Source organism: Puma concolor, chromosome D1, assembly GCF_028749965.1.
Source record: "Puma concolor isolate L17-30 chromosome D1, mPumCon1.1.hap2, whole genome shotgun sequence".
Taxonomy (NCBI): Eukaryota; Metazoa; Chordata; class Mammalia; order Carnivora; family Felidae; genus Puma; species Puma concolor.
Window position 1 is genome coordinate 101,708,259 of NC_141676.1, and position 24,603 is coordinate 101,732,861.

At 48.3% G+C, this 24,603-nt stretch overlaps 1 protein-coding gene across 9 annotated transcripts in view; it reads right to left on the minus strand.

The window, feature by feature from the left end:
- The window catches only part of CEP164 (centrosomal protein 164), a 65,822-nt gene that overhangs the window by 28,839 nt on the left and 12,380 nt on the right, over positions 1-24,603 (minus strand). For 7 of the 9 annotated variants that reach the window (XM_086679022.1, XM_086679025.1, XM_086679021.1 and 4 more), the window contains exons 4-9: positions 17,555-17,759; positions 13,686-15,329; positions 10,671-10,826; positions 10,127-10,261; positions 9,427-9,504; positions 147-551 (exon numbers count right to left, since the gene is read on the minus strand). In XM_086679022.1, the coding sequence (XP_086535148.1) occupies positions 147-551; positions 9,427-9,504; positions 10,127-10,261; positions 10,671-10,826; positions 13,686-15,329; positions 17,555-17,759 (2,623 nt within the window). The remainder of the gene's footprint in view (positions 1-146; positions 552-9,426; positions 9,505-10,126; positions 10,262-10,670; positions 10,827-13,685; positions 15,330-17,554; positions 17,760-24,603) is intronic. The other 2 variants (XM_086679024.1, XM_086679029.1) reach the window with 2 other exon arrangements.

Consider the following 24,603-nt stretch of genomic DNA (forward strand, 5'->3'; position numbering starts at 1 on the left):
TTCTAGCCACGTTGACAGCCCGCTGCAGGGACTGCAAATGAAGCTCCCCATCTCAGTAATGAAGATGTGGGGATGGGGATCTGCACGGGGCTTAAGAGAGCAGCTCAGGGAAGGAGGGGCAACTTCCCAGGGGACAGGGGCTTTACCTCGCTGGCGTCCGATCTGCTCTCTTTCTGGACAGAGGCTTCCTCCTTGGGCTCCTCCTTCCGCCTCCTTCCTCCTTCGGCGCCTCCTTCCACCTCTCCCTTCCCGGAACCCTCCTCTCCTACATCCGCTGGGGCCTCTGGGGCTTCCTTTTTGTTGGCTTTGGCAGGCTGACTGCCCCCAGGGTCCACCCCACTCCTGGGTATTCCTGAATCACTCTTCTCGTCCTTTTCTTTCTCCAGGAGCCACGCACTCGCCCCTCTTCCCTGCTGCCCTGTGCCATCGGCACTGCTCAGACTGCTGTCTGCATCCTGGCTGAAGAGCTTGCCGGGAGTGGGGGGCCCGGCAGCCTCTGAATCCAGAGAAGCATCCTTCTTCTCCTCTGGCTGGCTTGTTCTTGGAGACTCCTGGGTGGCAGCAGACCATGTCAGACAAGGAGGCATCAGAATTAATCAAATGATTTCAGAGACTTGCAACAAGATGGAACTGTCATTCCTTGACCCGTACGGGCCAGCGCTCCCGTTATCAAACACCCTAACAGCTATTTAAAACAGAGATTCCCTGTTCCACTCCAGATCTACTGAATCTAAAAGTCTATGGTGATTTGCATACACCCAACCGGACCCGACGACTGACAGGCTCAGAAACCAGTGCACTGAACTCCATCACCAGCTATTATGTTCTCAAGGAAGAAATGCCTCGTCCCAGCCCCATTAGCCAAATCATAAGACTGCAGACTCAGAAGTCAATATTTATTTTTTAAAAAGTCAATATGTATTTATGGTGATGATGATGGAAAATCACATGGGAGAAAAAAAGTACCAAAGTGTACAATTCCGATGTGTTCATTTTTAAAAAGCAGCAGGGAAAAAAAACAGACCTTCCTCAATAGCAATGAGGGTGGCTCTCTTCCTAAAGCCTCCCCTGTACAAGCAAGTCTGGGGCACTGTCAACTGCACTCTCTGAGAAGCAGAAAGAAGCCAAGGTAAGATTTACCGGGGGAAGTGGCTATGAAGGATAAAGGGGTCGGGAGACCTTCAGAACACAGGTCTGACCTATGACGGGGAGAGTAGGACACGGGCCGGAATAGGCGTGGCCTCAGGAAGGGCCCAGTTCTGAGAAAGTCTTGGCCTGTGCAGCAGTCCCACATCTGGCAGAAAAGGTCCTGCTCTGGGGTCTGTTGCTCTCCATCAACAAGCATGGCCTTGGCATGAGCCAGGGTGGATCAAAGTGCTGTAGCTGGAGGCTGTCATTGCTGTGGTGCCCTTAGCAGGGTCTCTCAAAAGGAGCACCCTCTCCAGCTGCCACACCCTGTTTCTCACACGCAAACCTCACTTTAAAGACTAGGAAAAACCAGGACGCCTGGGTAACTCAGTCGGTTAAGCAACTGATTCAGCTCAGGTCATGATCTCACGGTTCGTGAGTTCGAGCCCCACATTGGGCTCTGTGCTGACAGCTCGGAGCCCGGAGCCTGCTTCGGATTCTGTGTCTCCCTTTCCCTCTGCTCCTCCCGTGCTCGCACTCTGCGTCTCGCTCTCTCTCAGAAATAAACAAACGTTAAAAAAAATATTTTTTCGGAAGACTAGAAAAAACCTTTCAAGCCAGCCAACATAGAAAAAGCAAATCCTTCCTTGAAATACAGAAAAGCCTTCCTCCCAGAAAACATCACTGGAATGCCAGGGTGAGTAACTTCTGAGCAGGGATTTTTGAGACTTCCCGTTTCCTCAACCTGGAAACTCAAACAAGGGACCTGACGACTAGAATTCAGTGGTCCCCGGAGAAGCCCTAAGCGCAGCATTCAGATGCTGTCTGTCTGTCAAAGCATCTACTGAACACAAAGACACAACCATCCGCCGGCAGGTCTAGCAGCCTAAGGACAAGTCAACCCAAACTTTCCAAGGATGACTGAGAGGCAGGAAAGCAGGGCGGTTCAGAGCTCAGCTTTGGAGACGGACTACTTAGGTTCAAATCCTGGCCCCACACTTACAGTGACCTTAGACAAATGATTTAACTTCCCTGTGCCTCAGTTTCTTCCTCTAAAATATGGAGACGCAAGAGGGCCTATCTCACTGGGTTTGGGGAATGTTAATTGAGTTAACACTAAGTGAGCTCAAGAACTGAGAACGGTGCCTGGAAGACTCTCGGTGTTCCATAAATGTTAAGTAATGTTTTACTGTGAGATGCACACAGTCATTCACACAGTGCTCCCAGACACTGCCCGGGGACCCACACATTAACAAGACATAGATCCTGCCCTCAAGGAATTCAGCTGAGAATGGAGAAAAGGGCAATGTCCCAGAGAGCCCTGGTTTTGAGCCTCTGCTGCCCAAAGCGAGGGACCGGGGACACAGTGGTGATACTGTCATCAGCCCCAGGCCCGTCCCAGGGAGAAAAGCAGAAGGTGAAAGGGAGGAGGGGGCGGCTTCCCTCAGGCCTGGGCAGGGCACCCTCTGGTGCTGCCCGTCCTCCCGACATCCGTAGCCTCGCCAAGGTCTCCGGGCTAAGAGAAAGGGCCAAGAGGAACAGCTCCCCTTCAAGAGAAACGCGTGCAGAGCGGGGCCAGGTCTCCCCCTCCCGATACCGCAACTGCGGCCGACACTCAGCAGGAGTTCGGTGCCCAGTCTGAGGGGCCTCCACGGACTCCCAGCAGGTGGGAGTTCCTGAGGATGAGAGAGGGGTGTCTGGCCAGCCACACTCTACCACAAGCAAGCAGAGCCAATCCACCCTGGCCGCGGTCATCTCGTGAAGAAAAAAAGGCAACAGGCCTCGGATTAGGGGACAAAGGAGGGTCAGACCACAGCAGCACCCGTGGCCTTCGGGATAAAGTCCGCATCTCCCCACATGGCCCACGGCTCTTCGCCCAGCCCCTGCCCGCTTCTCACAGGGCACAGGCAGCCACACCCTGCAGGCGTCCTCTCCTCCTATGGATAAACACTGTGCCACTTTCCTCTTTGCCATGCACCTTTTTTTTTTTTAAGTTGGTTACTTCACTTCATTTAGCAAACGGTCAACCCTCTGAGCCCCACCAAGTTGCTTCCCCTGCCTCCCTCGAGGGCCTGCCGCGGGAAGAAGCTCAAAGGGCAATCAGGACGGCCCCAATCAGCCTCCTCTTCCACCAACACCCTCTGCACAGCACAGGACAAGGTCACTGCTTGCATCCTCGGCACCCACCCCAATGTGGCTGGGGGGCCCCCCAGTGTTCAAGAGCCACCTGCCAGGGCCCAGCTCCAGGAAGACCCCTCCCTGCTCCTGAGATGCCATGCACATTCCACACACACACACACGCGCGCGCGCGCGCGCGATCTACCCTAACAAACTCCCTCTGGTCCTCACGGTATCACATCTTCCAGGAAGCCCTCCTTGATCCCTGGGGCAGCTGTCCTGAGATGAGCCTTTCCGTCCTGTCACAACATCTACCGTATCGTCACTGCTGACTTCCTATGGGTTTCCCTCACCAGATCAGCTCCGTGCTATCCTCAGGGCCTAGTATCTGGCACGTAATAAGTGCGCAGTGAATACCTGTTGACCGGATTTTTCAAAATGGGGGTGTCATGCAGATACAGGAGTTCCTACTCTGTAAAAGTCAGATGTACAATTTATTTTACAAGGTTACGCAGGGATTAGACTCTATTTAATACAGTGCTTATTAAACGGAAAATAGCTAAACAATGTTAACTATGAATATTCAAGATGATGGAAAAACAAGTAGCCTATCCAAAATCCGAGGACACCTGGCACAGACGGAGACTCCCATTTGTATACATGAGAGAATGTAGTCAGGCCGCAAGGCTGTGACGTCCAGTCTATGCCCTTCTCAAGCTCAAATTCTTCAAAAGACTTTCCCATCAAGGGGTATATGCTATCCTGTCTACCTAAACAGTAAGATACCGTTTTAGGGTTGCCTGGGTGGCTCAGTTGGTTAAGCATCCGACTTTGTGTTCAGGTCATGATCTCATGGTTTGTGGGTTTAAGCCCCACATTGGGCTTTGTGATGACAGCTCGGAGCCCGGAGCCTGCTTGGGATTCTGTGTCTTACTCTCTCTCTGCCCCTCCCCTGCTCACACACTGTCTGTCTGTCTCTCTCTCAAAAGTAAATAAACATTTAAAAACTTAAAAGATTTTTTTAAAGTTTATTTTTATGTATTTTTTAATGTTTATTTTTGAGAGAGAGAGACAGAAAGACAGAGTACGAGTGGGGGGAAGGGCAGAGAGAGAGGGAGATACAAAATCTGAATGAGGCTCCAGGCTCCAAGATGCCAGCAGAGTCCGACACAGGTCTTGAACCCACAGACCGAGAGATCATGACCTGAGCCAAAGTCAGATGCTTAACCAACTGAGCCACCCAGGGGTCCCTAACGTTTATTTATTTATTTTTGAGAGAGAGAGAGCACATGCACACACGCACATATGGGGGAGGGGGTGTGGGGGGAGGGGCAGAGAGAGAGGCAGAGAGAGAGAAAATTCCAAGCAGGCTCCACACTGCCAGTGCAGAGGCCCTGAATATTAAGATATTAAAACCTGGCTAATACTAAAATAAAGGAGCTCGCATCCCCTGAGCCCGTGTCAACCAAGTGCAGCAATTCAACAGTCAGAGGTAACGTCCAAGGGAGACTGGACACTGGTTGCAGATTACACGCAGTGCATGACAGAGTGCTGGGAAAATCCACCTGACTCCAGACCCCTCACCCTTCACAGCCCTGCTCGTCGCCACCCCGTGGGCCGAGACCTGCCCAGGACGCACATTCCAGGCCCCGGCGTACTGCCTCCCACATCGGGGTTCTGTGGGGTACACAGACCAGGGCGAGTGCTGCCCCCTCAGCATCGCTTTGCTCTGAGCTGATCTGTGCTCTGCCTCCTCCTGTCACAGCCCCAGGCCCCTGAGTATCTCAAGGCAAATATCTGCTGCCTTTTCAAAAACAACCTTGTCATCTGCATGAGGAAGGCAGTGCCAGAGATTTCATGAATATTTAACATACCCCCCAAAAGGCAGGGGCTACTATAATCCACATGGCTTGGGAGGGAGAGAGTGGGGGCCGGGGGAGCTGAACCTCCTAAGCCAACCATCAGTTAGGTTATTTGCCACGTCTCATTCCCACCCAGCTGGTCTCAAGTCTTCGCATTGTCCCCCACCCCATGTTGTTAGCACTTCCCAATCACACTGACATCATCCTGTTATTTCTAAGCCCAGCTCCCTCCCTCTCCTTTGATCCAATGATGGGTTCTTACCAGCCCCACGAGGCCACACGCTGCCTGCTCACCCACCCCTCTGCCTCCCCTCCTCACTCTCACCCATTCTCAGAGTCTGTTCCATGAACCTATCCCCTTTGATTCTGTAATAGACTAGAAATGGGTTTACACTGAAAGCAGGAGAGGAGGGGGAAGGAGAGAGAGAGAGAAGCAGACATTCTCGCCATCCTACTGCCCTCTCATGGAATCACGAGCAAAGTGACTGTTGATGGCACAGAGACAGGGGAGCACAAAGCTTGGCAGGACACTTCCACCCAGGGCTGTCTGGGGTGCTGCCCAAGAGCGGGAAGAAAGGGGCAGCTCAGAGGATCCAGGGTCTATAAACTGGGACAAACGCCATTTTCAAAGGGTGTGGTCCAAACAGAGGCAGCTTTGTCTCTCCTGAAACCCCTGTTCATCCTCAGCCCTGCCCTTCTTTCTCTGCCTGGAAAAGCCCTACCTCCTCCCAGGGTTAGACCACAGGAACCCAACACTCCATGTGACAAAAGAAGGAAATCTGCTGAGATGCTAGAGACACTTCCCCTGCTGAGTTGTCTATTTCTATTAAAGAGGTCATAAAAAATATGTTTAAAGGCTCCCACTCCCCCCAAAGGAGCATATAATCATCAGAAGGAAGCTTTTGGAAATCCAGGACATGTCAAAGATCCCCTTTTTGTTGACATTTAGGAAGCAAAAATCAGCCCAAAGTCTAAGTGCACCATGACGGATCCACAGTGGGATCTTCAATCCACCCGCTGACAGCAGGAGTATCCACTCTGGTCAGGACCTGGGACAGCCAAGGGAAGAAAAAAGCACCATACAACCTGAAGGGATCCCCTCCTTGTTCTGACAGGGCTCACTCTCATTCATTAACCTATTCATTCTCTCAACCACTCAGCAAAACATACCCACATGCTTCCTAGGTTCCAAGCAGTGGGCCAGAGCCGGCCATGTACACATGAATAGGGCAGAGTCTCTACTCCCAATGTGCTCAGTCTCCTGGAGACTTTCTTCTACTTCCTCCAAAAGCCAGTAGGTCCCCCTGATGCCCCTCTTCAGTTCATGGTCATCCTTCTAGGCTCCACACGTGAGCTACTGCTCACATCAGCAGTGTAAGGTCTTAGTGGCAGGCAAGAGGAAACAAAGTTGTCATTTCAGGGAATCAAACACACCGAGAAGGCTTTGGATGCAGTGCAAACAGACCAGGCCCCACTCACAGGGAACAGTTTCAAAGTAAACACAGATCAGGTTGATGATAAAGATGGGGGGTGGGCAGGAGGGAAGTGTCACATTTCACAGAAAGTGTTAAAGTCACCATCAAAACCTATCTGAGGGGCACTTGGGTGGTTCAGTCAGTTGAGCAACTGACTTCGGCTCAGGTCATGATCTAACAGCTGGGGTTTGAGCCCCACATCAGGCTTTGTGCTGACAGCCTGCTTTGGATCCTTTGTGTGTGTCTCTCTCTCTCTCTCTCTCTCTCTCTCTCTCTCAAAAATAAATCAAAAAAAATTTTTTAGGGGTGCCTGGGTAGCTCGGTTGCTTAAGCGTCCGACTTTGGCTCAGATCATGATCTCATGGTTTGTGAGTTCGAGCCCTGTGTCAGGCTCTGTGCTGACGGCTCGGAGCCTGGAGCCTGCTTTGGATTCTGTGTCTCCCTCTCTCTCTGCCCCTGTCCACTTGCACTCTGTCTCTGTTTCTCAAAAATAAACATTAAAAAAAAAATTTTTTTTTAAAAACCTATCTGTGCATAGCCAAAAATCTGGACAGTTTCTGGGGGTAATAGAGGACCAATAAAAACAGGGTCTGCCCAATGGCTAGAGCTGGACCACCCGGGGAAGGCCTCCCTACAACCCAGGGCCTGTCAGCCAGCATCTGCAATCTCCGCCCACCAAGACATTAACTCTGGTTCTTGAGGTGAGCTGAAGATCAAGAAGCAAGAGTCAGAAACAATAAGAGTTATGATAAAGGATGATGAGGACATAGTAAGAGATAATAAGAAAACAAACTTAAATCTATGATACAGGCACTGCTGCTTTACCGGTCAGCTTTGGGATCATTCTAGCAAAATGTGAGTGGTCAGTGTCTTAAAAGTGTTTCAAGTATGTCAAAGAGTTTTTGGTTTTTTTTTTTGTTTTTTGGGTTTTTTTTTTAACGTTTATTTATTTTTGAGACAGAGGGAGACAGAGTGCGAGTGGGGGAGGGGCAGAGAGAGAGGGAGACACAGAATCTGAAACAGGCTCCAGGCTCTGAGCTGTCTGCACAGAGCCCAACGTGGGGCTCGAACTCACGGACCGTGAGATCGTGACCTGAGCCGAAGTCGGATGCTTAACTGACTGAGCTACCCAGCCACCCGTTTTTACTTTTTTTTTTTTTTTTTAATTAAAGTTCATTTCTGAGAGAGAGAGACAGAGCACGAGCAGGGGAGGGGCAGAGACAGAGGAAGACACAGAATCCGAAGCAGGCTCCAGGCCCTGAGCACAGAGCCTGACACAGGGCTCCAACCCATGAACTGTGAGATCATGACCTGAGTCGAAGTTGGACGCTTACCCGAATGAGCCACCCAGGCACCCCTGTCAAAGAGTTTTATATGTTAGACTTGTGAACAGCGTAATTCAGCCTGCTATCAGTATTTAAAAGTTTGGGGAAATCTGAGCTGTTGACTTGATCATTTACTGGCTGTGTGAATGCCTAGGGAATATGGGGAGAAATCCTAACTGTTTAAAAACTAATAAATATTAGTTATTAGACAAAGGGTATCCAGTAGGGAATGTTCCTTTTCAAGTAGAAAAACACAATGGGGGGTTGTAAGTATTACAACACCATGCTGAGTTTTGGGTTTTGTTTGTTTTAAAGAACATTCTGGTGGCAACAGAGGACAGACCAGGGGACAGAGATCAGAAGCGACAGGACTACTGTGGGGAGAGTCTGGAAGCTATTCCCGTCCACAGTCTGCATTTCCCAGGCCCCGCGCCTTTGCTCAAGCTGTTCACTTGCCTAAAATATCCCTTACACCCCCATGTCTAAAACCTACCTACTCTTCAAGAGCCAGGTTAAATGTCATCTATTCAAGTTTTTCCTGATCTCCAGACAAGTAACTTCTTCCCCCGCAGAGCTCCCCCCAAGCAGGCACCTGCACCCAAGCCCTTTGCACATACTGCCCTGCTTTACAGTTGCCTGGGACAGTCATTTACTCAACTCTGAGCACTCACTAAACACCAAGTACCAAGTGTTCTTTCTCTCTCCAGCTGCAAACTCCGCGAGGCCAGCCCAAACCCATCTTACCGACACCTGTATCTCCACCGGGCCCAGTACAGTGGCCGACATTCAACCACTGTCAAGACTCTGGACGAAACGCCTCTGTTACAAAACCTCTGCTGGCCCCCAGTGCCTGGGTAACCCCATTCAAACTCCCCAGGTGGCGTTCAGGTCCCCCGTGACCCAGCCCAAGCTACCTCCATGGGCCACCTCTTACGTGCGCTCTGTACGCCAGCCGAAAGAGACGCCTTCACCTTCCCCAAACTCACCCTGCACCCTCCGCCTGTGCAGTGTCCTGCGTGTGGGCTTCTCCCTCCCCACTCACCTCTGCCTGGCCAGCCTTGTGCGTCGTCCTCCCCCCGGCACACCTCACAGGTCAGTTTCCCAACAGAGCCTTTTCCTGGTTGATCCATGTGCCTTGGAGACCCTCAAGTCCCCTCTCACCTTCCTTACAGCCTCACTGCACGCTATTCTGTTTTCCAATAATTTAAGTCTCTCTTCTGTGAGGCTGTAAACCCTTAGAGGGCAGTAATTACATCTAACTTAGGCCTGCGTGACCTACGGCGCCCAGCAAAGTGCCTCATGCGGAAACATTCAACCAGTGGTGGTTACCTGACAAACGAGTGAACAGATTAATTCCTTTCCCCCTTTGTGCTTCCCCAAACCCCAGAAATCCCATCCAGACAGCTTTGGGGCAAGATGGTTCTCCTTCTAAATCCACATCCCACAAGGAGAAAGGCTTAAGAAGGAAGGAGGAGCATACCAGGCTGAGGCATTGTCTACAGGGCTTCAGGCTCTTACCTCATCCTCAAAATCACCCCCCAGCGCCCCAATGTCCAGGTGCAGGTTCTTAAGAAGCTCACTTGAGCTGCGGACACTCTGAAAACAAACACAATTACAGGGGGTAAGTCAAGGAAGCTGGTCAGCCCAGGATGCAGGCCAAGAAGCTCCTTGTTTGTTGCTTTCTGGGTCAGACCTAGGAGGTACATAGTTTGGGCAAGAAATGAAGCTGTGGGCTAGAAAACCACTTGACTTATTTTTAAAGCAGCAGAGGTCAGCCAAAAGGTGGAAACAACCCAAGCGTCTATCAACAGATGAATGGATTAACAAAATGTGGCACATTCAGACAACGAATTACCCAGCCATATGTGCTACATGACGATCCCTGAAAACATGCTATGTAAAAGACGGGCAGACATAAAGTGGCAAATATTGTATGATTCCACTTAAATGAGATACCCAGAATAGGCAAATTAAAGACAAAACATAGACGAGAGGAGACCGGACGCTGAGGAGTTACGGTTCAATGCGTAGAGAGTTGCAGTTCGGGATTTTGAGCGAGTCCTGGAGATGGAGAGTGGTGATGTATCACCCTGAATTGCACGCTTAAAAGCGATCACAATGGTAACTTTCATGTTATATATATTTGACCACAATAAAAAAAAAAACTTTTCTAAACAGGACAAAGGGTTCCCAGGCCAGGAAGAGGATTCATCATTACCTGGTTGTCACTCTCTGCCTCATCCTCCTCGTTGGTCTCCTCCCCTAAAGCCAAGAGGCTGAGGGCTTTCTTGTCCTCATGGATGGAGCCCAAGAGACCCTTTGTGTAAGCAGAAGTCTTGAGACCCTGTGGAGGCTCCAAAGCAGAGAAGAAAAGTCAAGGGACACACCAGAAAGACCTGCAGAATGCCTGCCCGACTCTCTTTCGGTTTGGTTGTCTCCCAGCACGAGTCTGCCACGGCCAGGAAGCCGACCCCGGCAAACCCAGCTCACACAGATCCCTCCTTTTTCCAACTCCTACCACCCCGGCTACCAGGATGGGAAAGTTAGCACTGCAGTCCCCATGGCGTGGGCCTGTCCTCTGCAGCCCAGAGTCCACGTTCAGCATCACACAAGTGTGATTTGCCCTCCCAACTTGATTATGAACCTTGAGGGCTCAGCCCATGCCCTCTCTTTATCATCCGTGGGCCACAGATCCTAGCATGACACACGAAGGCCCCACAGGAACTAAATACACTGAACACACACACAAAAAAACCATTTACCAGCGTGAGTTCTCCAAGCTGACCAGATTCCGCTGAGCTCCCCAGGCTCACGCTTTGTGATCCACGAAGAGCAGAGGCCGGGGCATCCACAAGGCCTCTTAAGGGAGCCAGGCCCCCAAGAGGGACGTGGACTGGGGCTAATGAGGAGCCCGGGGCCTGGGCAACACAAAAAATCTTGTTACAAACCCAAGAAACCATGTGGCCCTCGGAGTGTCAGAAGCAGATATAAAAATAAAACATCTAAATCCTGCCCGCTCGAATTTAAACCACCTCCGTTCAGAGGCTGCTAATGAAACACAACATCCAGAAATTACCATTGTGCCAACTGTGTGAGAAATCACAGGCTGGCTTGCTGATTCCCCTAACTTTGCTGCTAGTGCACAGCTAACGGTCGTCTCACATCTGGCAGATGCCGCGGAGGGTTCTGCTCCCCTTTCAGAAGCCACGTAGGAAGTGGGGGGGCAGAGGGAGGGCAGAGACAAAAGCCTCATCTACCAGAGGGAGAAGTCTCAATAGATGAAGTTTAAAACTGATGAACCAAGCAAAAGCAGTCGAAGCGTATTATTTACAAATATGGAAGTACGCACGAGAAGAGAGCAGTTGTCTCTGGGGAGGGGTATGTGCGCCCAGAGAACTGCTGGGTTTCGTTACCCACCTTTTGGTACTACTTGACTTTGTTTGATATGGGCATGTATTACTTTGATTAAAATAAACAGCAACTATGAAAAAAATACATTAATGGCAAAAGAAGAACTTTCTTGCCCTGCTCCACTGATGAGGAAGGTGGCTAAAAGGAGCCTGGCCCCCAGTTTCCCTGTTCTCATGCTGGCCAAACGAAGGCTTCGGGCTAACGAGGACAGGGAAAGAAACCAGGCTGGGAGTCAGAACTGGCAAGGCCTCAGCGCACTCACAGACTCCTGAATTCTCAATTTACTCATCTGCAAGATGGAGATGATGAGTGCCTTGCCGCTTAAAAAGCAAGGTGTGCTGGGAAGTTCAAAAGGGCTCATGAATGTGAGGAGCACATGTGAGGGGGCCGGGGCTACACCGATGTTGTGAAAGGGCTGTTATTAGAGGGACTCACATAGGACTCACGCAGCTGGAGCCCGGGCTTAGGAGAAGGGGCAAGGAGAGCATTCTGGGGACAACTTACAAAGACCTCTTTAAAATTCATTACTCAAACTTAAGACGCATCAAACAACACGAAACCATTCCTCTCTAACCCCAAGGAGACCAAGGTGAGAAAGGGGAGGCCAGAAGAGGTCAGGCTGAGGAAGCACAAGTGGCCCACCGTCTCTCATCCACAGCGTCGGCTCAAAGAGCCAGACCACCGGGCAGGGTCTCAGCGGGGCCCCTTTCTGTGTGGGAAGGGGATCGGACACTCCTCCGAAAGGGGGGTGAAGTCCCGAACCTTTGAACACCCGAACCATTGCCCAACCACCTGGCCTGCTGCAGAGTACTTCCGTTAGGCAGAGAAGGAACGCATAACGCTCAGGCTGGCCCACATAAGCCAGCATCAGGTACCGGGCTAAGCCCCTTCTGCGCCACCTCTCATTCTGCTCTCACAACAACCCGAGGTCACAGTCCCCACAAATGGAGATTGGGGAGATGGAGAGCCCTGCCCAAAGTCACAGGGCCAGCAAGGGGGGCGCAGATATGGGACTGAGCCCAGGGCTGTCTCTAAGCTGCTATTTTACGCCACCGTCTGGCTGTGGCAGGGAAGAGCCCAGAAAGGCTTCTCTAAGGTAAACTGGGGGCAAACTGGGCCCGCTCGTCCTGACTTCAGCCCTCCCAACCAGCCCCAGCAGATCAGCAACCAAAGTTCCTCCCACACTGTATTTATGGAAAAGTACAGACTCCCACCATGGCTAATTTGCTAACGTGCTGGGGGCTGGAGGGAGGGAGACAGGCATGCTGAGGGCTTTGTTCTCCCAGGCCTTTACCAAATCAGTGGTTAGCAGGGAAATTACACATTCCTGGCTCCTAGCTGATCATCTTCTATAGCTGGCCATTAACTCTGACTATGGGCTGTACGTGGCGTTGTCCTTCGGAGCGGATAAACTTGCTGCCGTTGGGCTAATTAAAACTTTCAGGATCATCTGCAGCTTATCCGATATTTATAGTGCTACAGTAGTTATTAAAGCTAACAGAGAACCAGGGCACGCCAGCAATTAGAAACCAGAGGGAACAACTGGGTAAAGCCACAGCTGGGCAACAGCAAAAGAATAGCTGGGGAAATTCAGAGCGACCCCTGTGGTCTCTGATCCAACTTGACTTCTTCTGAATGAAGAATATGGTGTGACTCTTTAAAGGGACAAAGGGGTCGGGATGATAGGGACAGCACCGTCCTTTGGCAAATCCCAGCAGCGGAGGAAGTGACGGTACCAACGAGGTCTGTACAAGCCTGACACAGGTTGTTCACATGGCTTCTGGGAGCCCTGGGAAGCCAGGAGCAACAGCAGCTCGCGGGATGGTACGGAGATGCTGGGTTTCAGCCCCTCATGACTGGATTCACACTCCAGTTCCGTGGGATTCCCACAAGGGACTAAATTCAGAGCTTAGGGGTGCGGTGTCCACTTGGGAAGCCTCTGTCCATAATCACCCGAAGAGAAAGTCTTCCCAAATCCTGGGAAGGTACGTAGATCCTGCGTGAGTGCCAAGATCAGGGCCACCTTACCCTCAAAACTGATCATCTGCAAAGCCTATGACCCATCTGTGAAATACAGTTAGCTCCAGGGAAGGGAAGTCTAGATACCCCGAGCCGCTGTCTCGCAGGTGATGGGTACAAGAAACATGAAATACACGTCACCCCACAAGATGGCCAGCCTGGGTAGTTCAGGGATCAGTAGTTACGAGGGGAGAGCAAATAACAGGAAAGCAGGCCTGATGGCCGGGTCAACCCAACCTGCTGCCTCCCTGCCAAGTTCACCGAGTTCAAGTCCAACGTCAACTCGACGGGCTCCCTCCCTGCCAAGTTCACTGAGGCCCACGGGCCATGCTTGCTAAGAAGCCTACCTGGTTGAGAAGCTGCGTCGTGCCTGACTCTGCAGCAAGCCCTCTGTTGGAACTCAGCTCGACTAGCCCCTGCCTGAGGGGGCTGCTGCTTGGCTGGAAACCGGCTTGCTGACGGGCCTCCTGCCCAGCAGGGGCAAGAGCCGCCTCCAGAGGACACGCCAGCACCTCCGGGCCACAAGTCAGAAAACTCGCGTCCCTCTCCATGGTTCTGATGGCCTCGTGCTCACCCTCACTAGATATCGTGGAAGACTCAGCTGCCATGCAACAGACCCTGCTGGCAATGTCTTTACGTGGCATCTCCTGCGTGCTCTCGGGCAGCCCCAGGCCCTCCAGCTGCCTGGAGATCTTGACCATATGCAGGATGTGCTGGTAGAACCTCTGATCCTCAAAGTAGTCTTCGCTCTCAGAACACTCATCAGTAGACCCCTGCATGGGGGACACCTGGAACGCTAGAAAGGGGCTGGAGTGCTGATCTCTCAGGCCGGGACCCGCCTGACCCATGCCCCGCCCAGATCCCTGAGAGCTCTGCAGGTCCCAAAGGAGGTTATGCACCTCACCCAGGATCTGAGAGCCAAGGTGAGAAGCCAGGCTGCTGCTCTCCAAGTCAGGCTCAGACCCACTAGGCTTCCTGTCTTCTTCGAGGGGGTCTGTTGACCCTGGGGGTTGTCTCTTCTCACTGGTAGGGTACCCTCCAGGGGAACTCCCTGAAGGGGCACTCTGGGCCGGCTCTAATGCCAGCCGATCAGGTGGCAATAGGAAGAGTTCCCGAGGTGGATCTTTAGCTGAGGCCCCTGGAGCCTCAGGGTCACTGGGTTCTGTCTCCTTGCAGCTGCCGGGGGTATCCTTGTCGACAAGCTTGGACACCTGTCCCATCCACAGTCCTGGGGGCTCTTTTCTCCTCCTCCCCCTGTCCCTACTCCCACCTTCTCCAGAGACTCCCTGCCAGCTCAGGCCTTCAGCTGGGCCATGATCTAACAAGAGCAGCGGGCTCTTCCTGGTAGGCAGCATGTGGTCAGAGGAACAGGGGGACCCGGAGGGCTCCTCCTCAGGGGATGGTGAGCGAACGGGGCTCTGGCTCTTGTCCCCACCGGGGCCAGTGGAGCCCCGTTTGGCCATGTGGCCCAAACCTCTGATGGTTTCAGAAAGCTCTGAGTGGACAGAGGCCTGGCACCTGCTCTCCAGCACATCCTGCCCATTCTGGAGGGGCCGGGTATTCTCAGGGCCCAGAGCACTGGGCTTCTGCTGTCTGGTCCTCAGTTCCAGATCTTCTATTTCAGGGTCTGAAAACCCCAGGTAGATTTTCTCTGTCGGCTTCTGGGGTTTCCCCAGACCCTGCTGATCACCCAATTCTGTTCTGCACTGGGCTCGGGCCCTGCCTAAGATTTTCTCCACGCCGGCAAAGATGTGGTGGGTTCGGGAAGCTTGGCCCTTGGAGAGTGGCTGAAGCTTGCTGGGCAGGGTGCCCATGAGAGGCGAGGGGATGTCACCCAGCATGCATGGGCTCTTCCCTTTCTTAAAGGAGCCCTCGCTTCTAGCCTGCATCTCTTGGTCTAGGTCCAGATCAGCAAGGCCAGGTGCTGGGAGAGGGGATGGGCCGCAGAGAAAGGAAGGAGGCGGCAGAAGTCCCTGCTCAGGCTGTGTCTCCTAGATGGGTATATAAACATGCAAGAAAAACTGAGACAGAGCACTTCTGACTTACACTTGCTACCTCAGCCCTCGGCAAGCCCTTAGCAGAAACCCACCCTCTAATTAAAGTAAAACACAAACCAGGAGGGGGAAAAGAAGCCAGAAACCCCCTCTGACTTCTTTGTTTTCTGGGCCCTAGTTTCCTTATCTATAAAGGGGAGGCTGGACCAGATCAGTGGCTTACAAACCTTGCTTCATGGAAACTGCAGGTTCGTTGCACATGGTGCCCTGGAGGCCACAAGAGTGTACATGTCACGGGGAACGGGCATCACTAAGACCTACACCCCCAGGTTCAGCTGGGGTAGCTCCACTTCTGGACATGCTGGACCTCCATAGAGGAATGATTGGAAGACAGGGCTTCACTACTAACAACTGTCAGAATCACCAACCAGATTATCTCTAAAGGATCATCAAGCTCTCAGTTCTGTGACTGGTTAAGTTTATAAAACCCACCAGCCTTACCAAGGACTACCAGAAATTGTCTAAGAAGGGAAAGAAGAAGGGAAACAGCCAAAGAGGGGAGCCCTGGGGATTCCGTCAAGGTCTTCTGGCAAAGACACGAACTGGCACTGCTTAAGAGAGGTCCACAAAGACAGAAAACCTTGAGTCTAGAAGAAACTCTGAACGATAAACCTCACCCTGCAAACACTCACAGTAGGCTCCAGCTGGCCTGTGCACGCATACCTCCGGAGAGCCCAAGCCACCTGTGCCCAGGTCACCCACCTGGCTCAGGCCTGCCCTCTGGACAAACCCAGGTCTGAGGCACTGTCCTGAGCCTGAGAGCCAGACTGGCAGCCCAGGACTTCCCAATCGTCCTCAGCTCCACAGAAGGAATCCTTTTTAACAGGGAGTTCCACGCGCTCAGTCACACACCCAGAACTCTGTCACCTGACCCTCCACCCCGGAACCCTTGCTTGGTCCCCTCTCTCACCGTTACTCATGCCAGAGCCTGCCCAGACACTAGGTAGTCCTGGGTTAGTGAAAAGCCCGTTATCCACCTTCTGCCTTTGAAACACATAACATCAGAAAATTCAACCGATTTGGAAATGACTTGTTCTCTTTATCTGGAGGGACGGGCTTGTTATCTTATTTCTTGGAATCATGAGTAGTGATAGGTGGGGGAGGGCAGGGGAGGGAAGAGTATCTGTGGAGCTTGGAAGTGTTGAAAAAGATTAATTCATCACCAACCATCCGATGCCAGACTTGACACCCTGAGAAGGAAGGAAGAAAGGGAGATGGAAATCTTCACTGAAACACAGGCACTGGTGGGAAACAGACTGCAGACAGAGAGCAAATCAACTGGACAAGTGAGAGGGTTGAAAAGATATTCTCATGCCCCCCACCTGGCTGGTCTGAGCTCCTACGTGCCTCCCTCTCCTCAACATGCCCCACCTGCGCCCCACCTTGGTGAAGGATCCCCTGCACCGGCAGAGCACTCTGGGAGAGCCTGGCCCTCACATCAGCATGGCTCCAAGTCTTAGCTTCTCTACCTATAAACCCAGGGCAATAACTCTGCTTCTTAAGTTCAGACATACTGGAAGGACAAATAAAAATAAGGGGAAAGAGCACTTTCAACTCAGAGTGAAAAAGCTACCTGAGACCAAGATGCTCACGCTGCAATCAGATTGCAGTTACGCACCCCTACCAAAGGACGATGGCAAAAAAGAACAATCCACAAAAGTGGATAAAGCCCAAAGCTTTTGTTTTTCGACTTTGAAGGCACTGGCTTTCTGACAACTGAATTATGGCTACACCTGACATCTATGAATTTGCACCACACTTGGAAGGCCTGGCTCTGAAAGAAGAAAGACACTCCACTCATCTAGGTTCTCTGTCAATTGCCCCCCTGTCCCCCACTCTCCAGAGGGGTAGACGGTATCCCTTCTCAGACTGCTGCAAAGCAACATCCTCAGGGAAGTGCGCTTTCTCGATAATCCTCCTACATAATATGTGCTTCCCAGGGGGAGGGGGGAGGAGAAAAGAATTTTCCAGAGACAATAAGAACTTCCAGAAGCTAAAGGAAAATCTGCCAGAAGACAGGCATAACTGAGATGATGTAGTATCAAGCAATCAATGTGTTATTGGTGTTGTTCTGAACTTCCCAGCTGTAAACACCTAGGGGTTCCCAATATCCCCTGAGGTTTCAGCCCCGGCTCTCTGGGGGCTGGCATCCATGGACTCACCAGCAGACTTTTGGAGGTCTCTTTATCCTTCTTGTCTTTCTTTTCCTTCTTCTTTTTCTTGTCTTTCTTGTTAACGGCTCCTGGAGCTGACAGCTTCCTCCGCTCTTGGATCACCAAGTTCCGATAGTGCTCGTCACAGGGATGGTCCCACGTGGACTGCCCATTGGCAAAGTTGAAATAGTAAATATCACCTGTGATGTCCTGGCTGTAGAGAGTGGAGGTCAGAAGTGAGTCCCTGCTCAGGTCCAAAGCTACTTAGGAAAAAAAGGAAGAGAATAAAAGTGGCCAGGAGACAGAAAAGAAGGAAGAACTGGGTGAGAGGGACAGAAGGAGAGAGAAGACACGGGGGACGCAGGAGAGGATTAACACAGAAGGAAAGGGTACCTTCTGGCTAATATAGGAGTTAACTTAGATAGGAACAAAGGACTGGGATAGCTAAGGACTTCTCTAGAAGAAAATGTACAATCATTGGGGTTCCTAGGAATAAACTTGGTTTGAGATGGATAAGTACAGATGCTATGGGATCTTAAAGATAAATTCTAGGATTGACCTTCCTTAATATTTTCATAAATGGTCCAAGGAAGAAAGAGGCATTGTGATAGCTCTGGTCTTACACAAGACTCCGATCTCCTAAGAAATAACGATCCAAGCCAGTGGAGATCAACAAAAGAAACTAATGTAAAGGTGCATTTCATGAACCTGTCTTTCAACATGGACAAGTCCAAAATAAGCCATGCATTCCAGCCACCATTATCAAAAATTCATTGGGACAGCTACAGAAAACAAACAAACAAAATTCACCATAGCAATACAAAAAAACACGATACCCAGGAATAAATCCAACGTGTACAAAATCTTTATAAAGCTTCACTGAAAAGTCAGGAAAAAGAAAAAAAGAAAAAGCTGTTGGAGAGACAGCCCATGTTCCTCAATAGAAAGACTCAAGTCTGGCAGCACCTGGTTGGCTCAGTCAGTGGAACATGCAACTCTTGATCTTGGGGTCGTGAGTTCAAGCTCAATCTCAATTCTAATAAAAGAGAAAACATGCAGAAGTAAGCAGGAAAAATATTAGGGATGAAAGACAGAAAGATAATAAATGACAGATAAGTGCATGAGAAGATGCCCAGTATCACTAAACATCAGGGAAAGTGAAATTTACAACCACAGGGAGATATCACTTCCCACCCACTAGCACGGCTATTACCAAACAAGCAGAAATAACAAGTGCTGGGGAGGATGTGGGGAAATTGGACATCTCAAGCACTGTCGGTGGGGATGGAAAAGGGTGTGGCCGCTGTGAGAAACACTAGTTTCCTAAAAATTAAAAACAGAGAGACCATACAGCACAGCAATTCCACCGCTGGATATATACCAAAAAGGAAAGCAGGGATTCAAGCAGATTATTTGTCCACCCATGTTCACAGCAGCATTACTCATAAAAGTCAAAGGGTGCAAACAGCCCAAATGTCCATTGACAAATTAATGAATAAACAAAAGGTAGTACATACATACACTAGAACTGTATTCAGTCTTGGCAACGAATGAACTACTGACACCTGCTACAACATGAATGAAACTCGCAGACATTATATCAAGTAAAATAAGCCACACACAAAAGGCTGAATATCATGGGCCCACTGATTTGACCTTGAATAGGTTAATTAACAGAGATGGAAAGTAGATTCGATGTTACCAGGAGCTGGGGGGGACGGGCAGAATGGAGACAGACTTTCTGTTTGGGAAGATGAAAAAGTTCTGGAAATGGGTGGTGGTGATGCTTGCACAACACTGTGAATTTACTTCACGCCACTGAGCTGTATATCTAAAACTGGCTGAAACGGTACATTTTACATTATGTATGTTTCACCTGGGAAAAAAAAGTACAAAAAAATGTATAATTTCAGTGTGAAAAAAGAAAGCGCAAAGAAAATTAAAAGACAGGAGGTGGGGAGAAAATAGTAGAAACAGTAGTATAAGATTAATACACAGAAAAATCTGGCACAAGAACAGACACTCAGATCAATGGAACAGAATAGAGAACCCGGAAAGGGACCCACAAATGTATGACCAACTAATCTTTGACAAAGCAGGAAAGAATATCCAATGTAATAAAGACAGCCTCTTCAGCAAGTGGTGCTGGGAAAACTGGACAGCGACATGCAGAGAAATGAACCCGGACCACTTTCTTACACCACACACAAAAATAAACTGAAAATGGATGAAAGACCTCAATGTAAGACAGAAAGCCATCAAAATCCTCGAGGAGAAAGCAGGCAAAAATCTCTTGGATCCCGGCCGCAGCAACTTCTTACTCAACACGTCTCCAGAGGCAAGGGAAACAAAAGCAAAAATGTACTGGGACCTCACCAAGATAAAAAGCTTCTGCACAGCAAGGAAACAATCAGCAAAACTAAAAGACAACTGATGGAATGGGAGAAGATATTTGCAAATGACATATCAGATAAAGAGCTAGTATCCAAAATCTATAAAGAACTTATCAAACTCAACACCCAAAAAAAAACAATCCAGGGAAGAAATGGGCAAAAGACATGAATAGACACTTCTCCAAAGAAGACATCCAGATGCCAACCGACACAGGAAAAAATGCTCCACATCACTCATCCTCAGGGAAATACAAATCAAACCCACAATGAGATACCACCTCACACCCGTCAGAATGGCTAACATGAACAACTCAGGCAACAACAGATGTTGGCGAGGATGCAGAGAAAGAGGATCTCTTTTGCTGCTGGTGGGACTGCAAGCTGGTGCAGCCACTCTGGAAAACAGTATGGAGGTTCCTCAAAAAATTAAAAAAATAGAACTATCCTACGAACCAGCAATTGCACTACTAGGTATTTATCCAAGGGATACAGGTGTGCTGTTTCGAAGGGACACATGCACCCCCATGTTTATAGCAGCACCATCAACAATAGCCAAAGTATGGAAAGTATGGAAATAGCCAAATGTCCATCGATGGATGAATGGATAAAGAAGATGTGGTACATATATACAATGGAGTATTACTTGGCAATCAAAAAGAACGAAATCTTGCCATTTGCAATTACGTGGATGGAACTAGAGGGTATTATGCTAAGCGAAATTAGAGAAAGACAAATATCATGTGACTTCACTCATATGAGGACTTTAAAACACAGAATAGATGAACATAAGGGACGGGAAGCAAAAATAATATAAATACAAAACATAAGAGACTCTTAAATATGGAGAACAGAGGGTTACTGAAGGGGTTGTGGGAGGGGGGATGGGCTAAATGGGTAAGGGGCATTAAGGAATCTACCCCTGAAATCATTGTTGCACCATATGCTAACTAACTTGGATGTAAATTAAAAAAAAATGCTTTGGGGCACCTGGGTGGCTCAGTCGGTTTAGAATCCGACTTCGGCTCAGGTCATGATCTCGCAGTTCGTGAGTTTGAGCCCTGCGTCGGGCTCTGTGTGACAGCTCAGAGCCTGGAGCCTGCTTCAGATTCTGTGTTCCCCGCCCCACCCACCCCGCCGTCCCACCCCTGCTTGTGCTCTGTCTCTGTCTTTCAAAAACAAATAAACATTAAAAAAAAATTTTTTTAATGCTTAAATGAAAATAAAACCCACAGAAAAATCACTTTTACCTTCTCAACAAAAATAATAATAAGCAACCCAACAGACAAAACGGCAAAGAATATAAATAAGCAAATGGCCAACAGATGGCCAGCTCAACTCTATGAATGATTTGAGAAATGCAAATTTAAATGATCAGGCATAATTTCCTGTCCTTGGATCAACAATTTTTTTGTACTCATCATTTTGGAGGAATCGACAATTTTTTAATTGATAATTTTTTTTAAAAAGGCTTCAAACCCAACGCAGGGCTTGAACTCACAACCTTGAGATCAAGACCTAAGTTGAGATCGAGTCAGATGCCTAACCAAATGAGCCATCCAGGCACCCCTAATTGATAATATTATTAAATGAACAAACATATGTACCATTATTGGAGGAATTATTAAACTATAAAGGAAGGTAATGTATGATTAACAATATTTAAATTCTGTACATCTTTTAACACACCACTGCAAATCCTAGAAATTTTTTCTAAAGACACACATACAGGGATGCCTGGGTAGCTTAGTCAGTTGAGCATCAGATTTTTTTTTTAATATAACTTATCGTCAAGTTGGCTAACATACAATGTATACAGTGTGCTCTTGGTTTTGGGGGTAGATTCCCGTGATGCATCACTTACATACAACACCCAGTGCTCACCCCAACAAGTGCCCTCCTCAATGCCCATCACCCATTTCCCCCTCTTCCCCAGAGCCCCCCATCAACCCTCAGTTTGTTCCCTGTATTTAAGAGTCTCTTACGTCTTGCCTCCCTGTTTGCAACTATTTTCCCCTTCCCTTCCCCCATGGTCTTCTGTTAAGTTTCTCAAGTTCCACATATGAGTGAAAACATGATATCTGTCTTTCTCTGACTGACTTATTTCACTCAGCATAATACCCTCCAGTTCCATCCACATGAGCATCAGATTCTTGATTTTGGATCATGTCATGATCTCACGGTTCATGGGTTTGAGACCCACATCAGGCTCTGCTGACAGCGTGTAGCCTGCTGGGATTCTCTCCCCCTCTTTCTCTGCCCCTCCCTCTCTCTCTCTCTCAAAATAAATAAATAAACATTAAAAAATAAATAAAGACACACATACGAAACCTCAGGCAACATGTTTACCCAAACTGAAGAAGACATCTGACTTCTCCTCACCTAGTGCCAAATTCTCAGATGCCAGAAACAGAAAGAAAATGTGAAATCTGAATAACAAGGATGTGAACTGATAGGTCAAGGCTGGTGTCTGACCTGGACAGAGACCCTCAAAAGCTGTTTGTTTATTTATTTATTTATTTATTTATTTATTTATTTATTTATTTATTTGTTTGTTTTGCTTTGTTTTGAGAGAGAGACAGACAGAAACAGAGAGACAGAGAGAATCTTAAGCAGGCTCCACACTCAGCACAGAGCCTGACATGGGGCTCGATCCCATGAACCTGGGATCATGACCTGAGCTGAAATCAAGAGTCCAATACTCAACCGACTGAGCCACCCAGGCTCCCCAAAACCCGAGTTTTAATGCCGGTTGAAAGGCACAAAATACGGCCTTAGACCTTCATGAATTGGGAAACCAGGGGCAAGACCCTTGCGTATCACTGGGCCCTTAAGGCTGCTGGCTCCATGAATAGAAGAACCTAGCAGGCAAAGAAGCAATCCAGGTCTAGGCAGGCGAAATCAACTTTCACAAAAAATTAAAACTCCAAGATACATGTAGACATAGAATCCAAACTGTGGTAAGGAAATCCCAAGTCAGAAAATTAATGTAAAAATTTAGTACTAAACCCACTGAAAAATCCGTGGCACAAGCTATCATAAAGTCACTCAACAACCCAGGAATGAGACACAGAAAATAACTCTACAGAAGATAGATTCACAAAACTCACGATAAATAATTAAACCCCATGGGGAGACAGTTCACCGCGAAAGGAAATCAGTGCCAGTAAAGAGAAACATTGGCACGCAAGGAAATCTGGCATAGTACAATAATCAAAAGAAGACTAAAATTAACTACATCTAAAATTACTGTAGGGACAAAAAGAGTAGAATCCATAATGAAAGAACAGAACTCTAAAAAAAAGAAAAGAAAAGAAAACAGACATATTGAAAAGAGCAGAACTTGTAGGAATCGGTAGAATCATTAAATTAGGGACGGAAAGGGGGAAACAAAAATAAATCCAAACGTGGCACAGCAGTGAAATTACAAAACACCAAAGATGAAAACAAAATAATAAAAACATCCAGTTTGGGGAGGGGGGAGAGGGGGGAATTTTACTACCCACAAAGAAATAACTGATGAGACCAAGAAAACATGTCTTTTTAGCAAAACCAGAAGTCAGAAGATAAGGGTGCATAATATTGTCCAAGGGCTGTTCGTACTCAACATACAATTCTGTACTCAACTAAACTGTTATTCAGAGTTAGACCAGACAAAAGGGACCGGGACACAGAAGACATAAACACATCTATATATGAAAACACATTGATATAAAGGACATTTACAGAACCCTATATCCAAAAATGAGACACTACATTCTTATCGAGCATCCCTAGAACATTTACATAAACAGGATCACTTACTGAGCCAGAAACGAGGTCTCAACTTGTAACACAAAATAGAATGAATAAATAAAATTGGAAATCAGGAATAATAAAATGCCCAAACTCTATCTACCTCATCCCCTTCAAACTATTTTTTTAGAACAAAGATACTTAACACAATTTTACAAAATCAAATCCGATAGTATATAATCATGACCAAGTGGACTTTATCCAAGGAATGTAAGGTCAGATTACCATTTGAAAATCAATCAATACAACTGACCCTAGTAAGACCGAAATAGAAAAAAAAATCACATGATCCTATTAATAGGTACAGAAAAACATTTGGCAAAATCCAATATCCTTTCTGATTTAGACCCTCAGCAAGCCAGGAATAGAAGGGAACTTCCTCATCCTGACAAAAGGCATTTACAAAAACCTACAGCTCCCATCATACTCAATTCCTTAAGATGAGGAGAAAAGCAAAAATGTCCACTGTCACCACTTCTATTGTTAGAGGGTCTAGTCAGTGCAGTAAGGAAAGACATAAAAATAAAAGGTATTCAGATTGGAAAGGAAGAAGTAAAAATGTCTTTTTCACAGAAGATGTGATCATGCATGTAGGAAATCCTATGGAATCTACAAAATTATTAGAACTGACGGAAATGAGTTTAGCAAGGTTGCCAGCTATGAGATCAATATACAAAAACGAATTTTATTTCTATACAAAAGCAACAAGCAATAGGAAATTTTTACATATACGATTTAAAAGAGACCACTTAGTAAATCTAACAAAATATGGGTAATGCACGTACCCTAAAAACTACAAAACGTTTCTTAGAGGAAAAAACCACCCAAAAAACCACCCAAATAAATGGAGACAGACCCTTGCTCAGGGGTTGG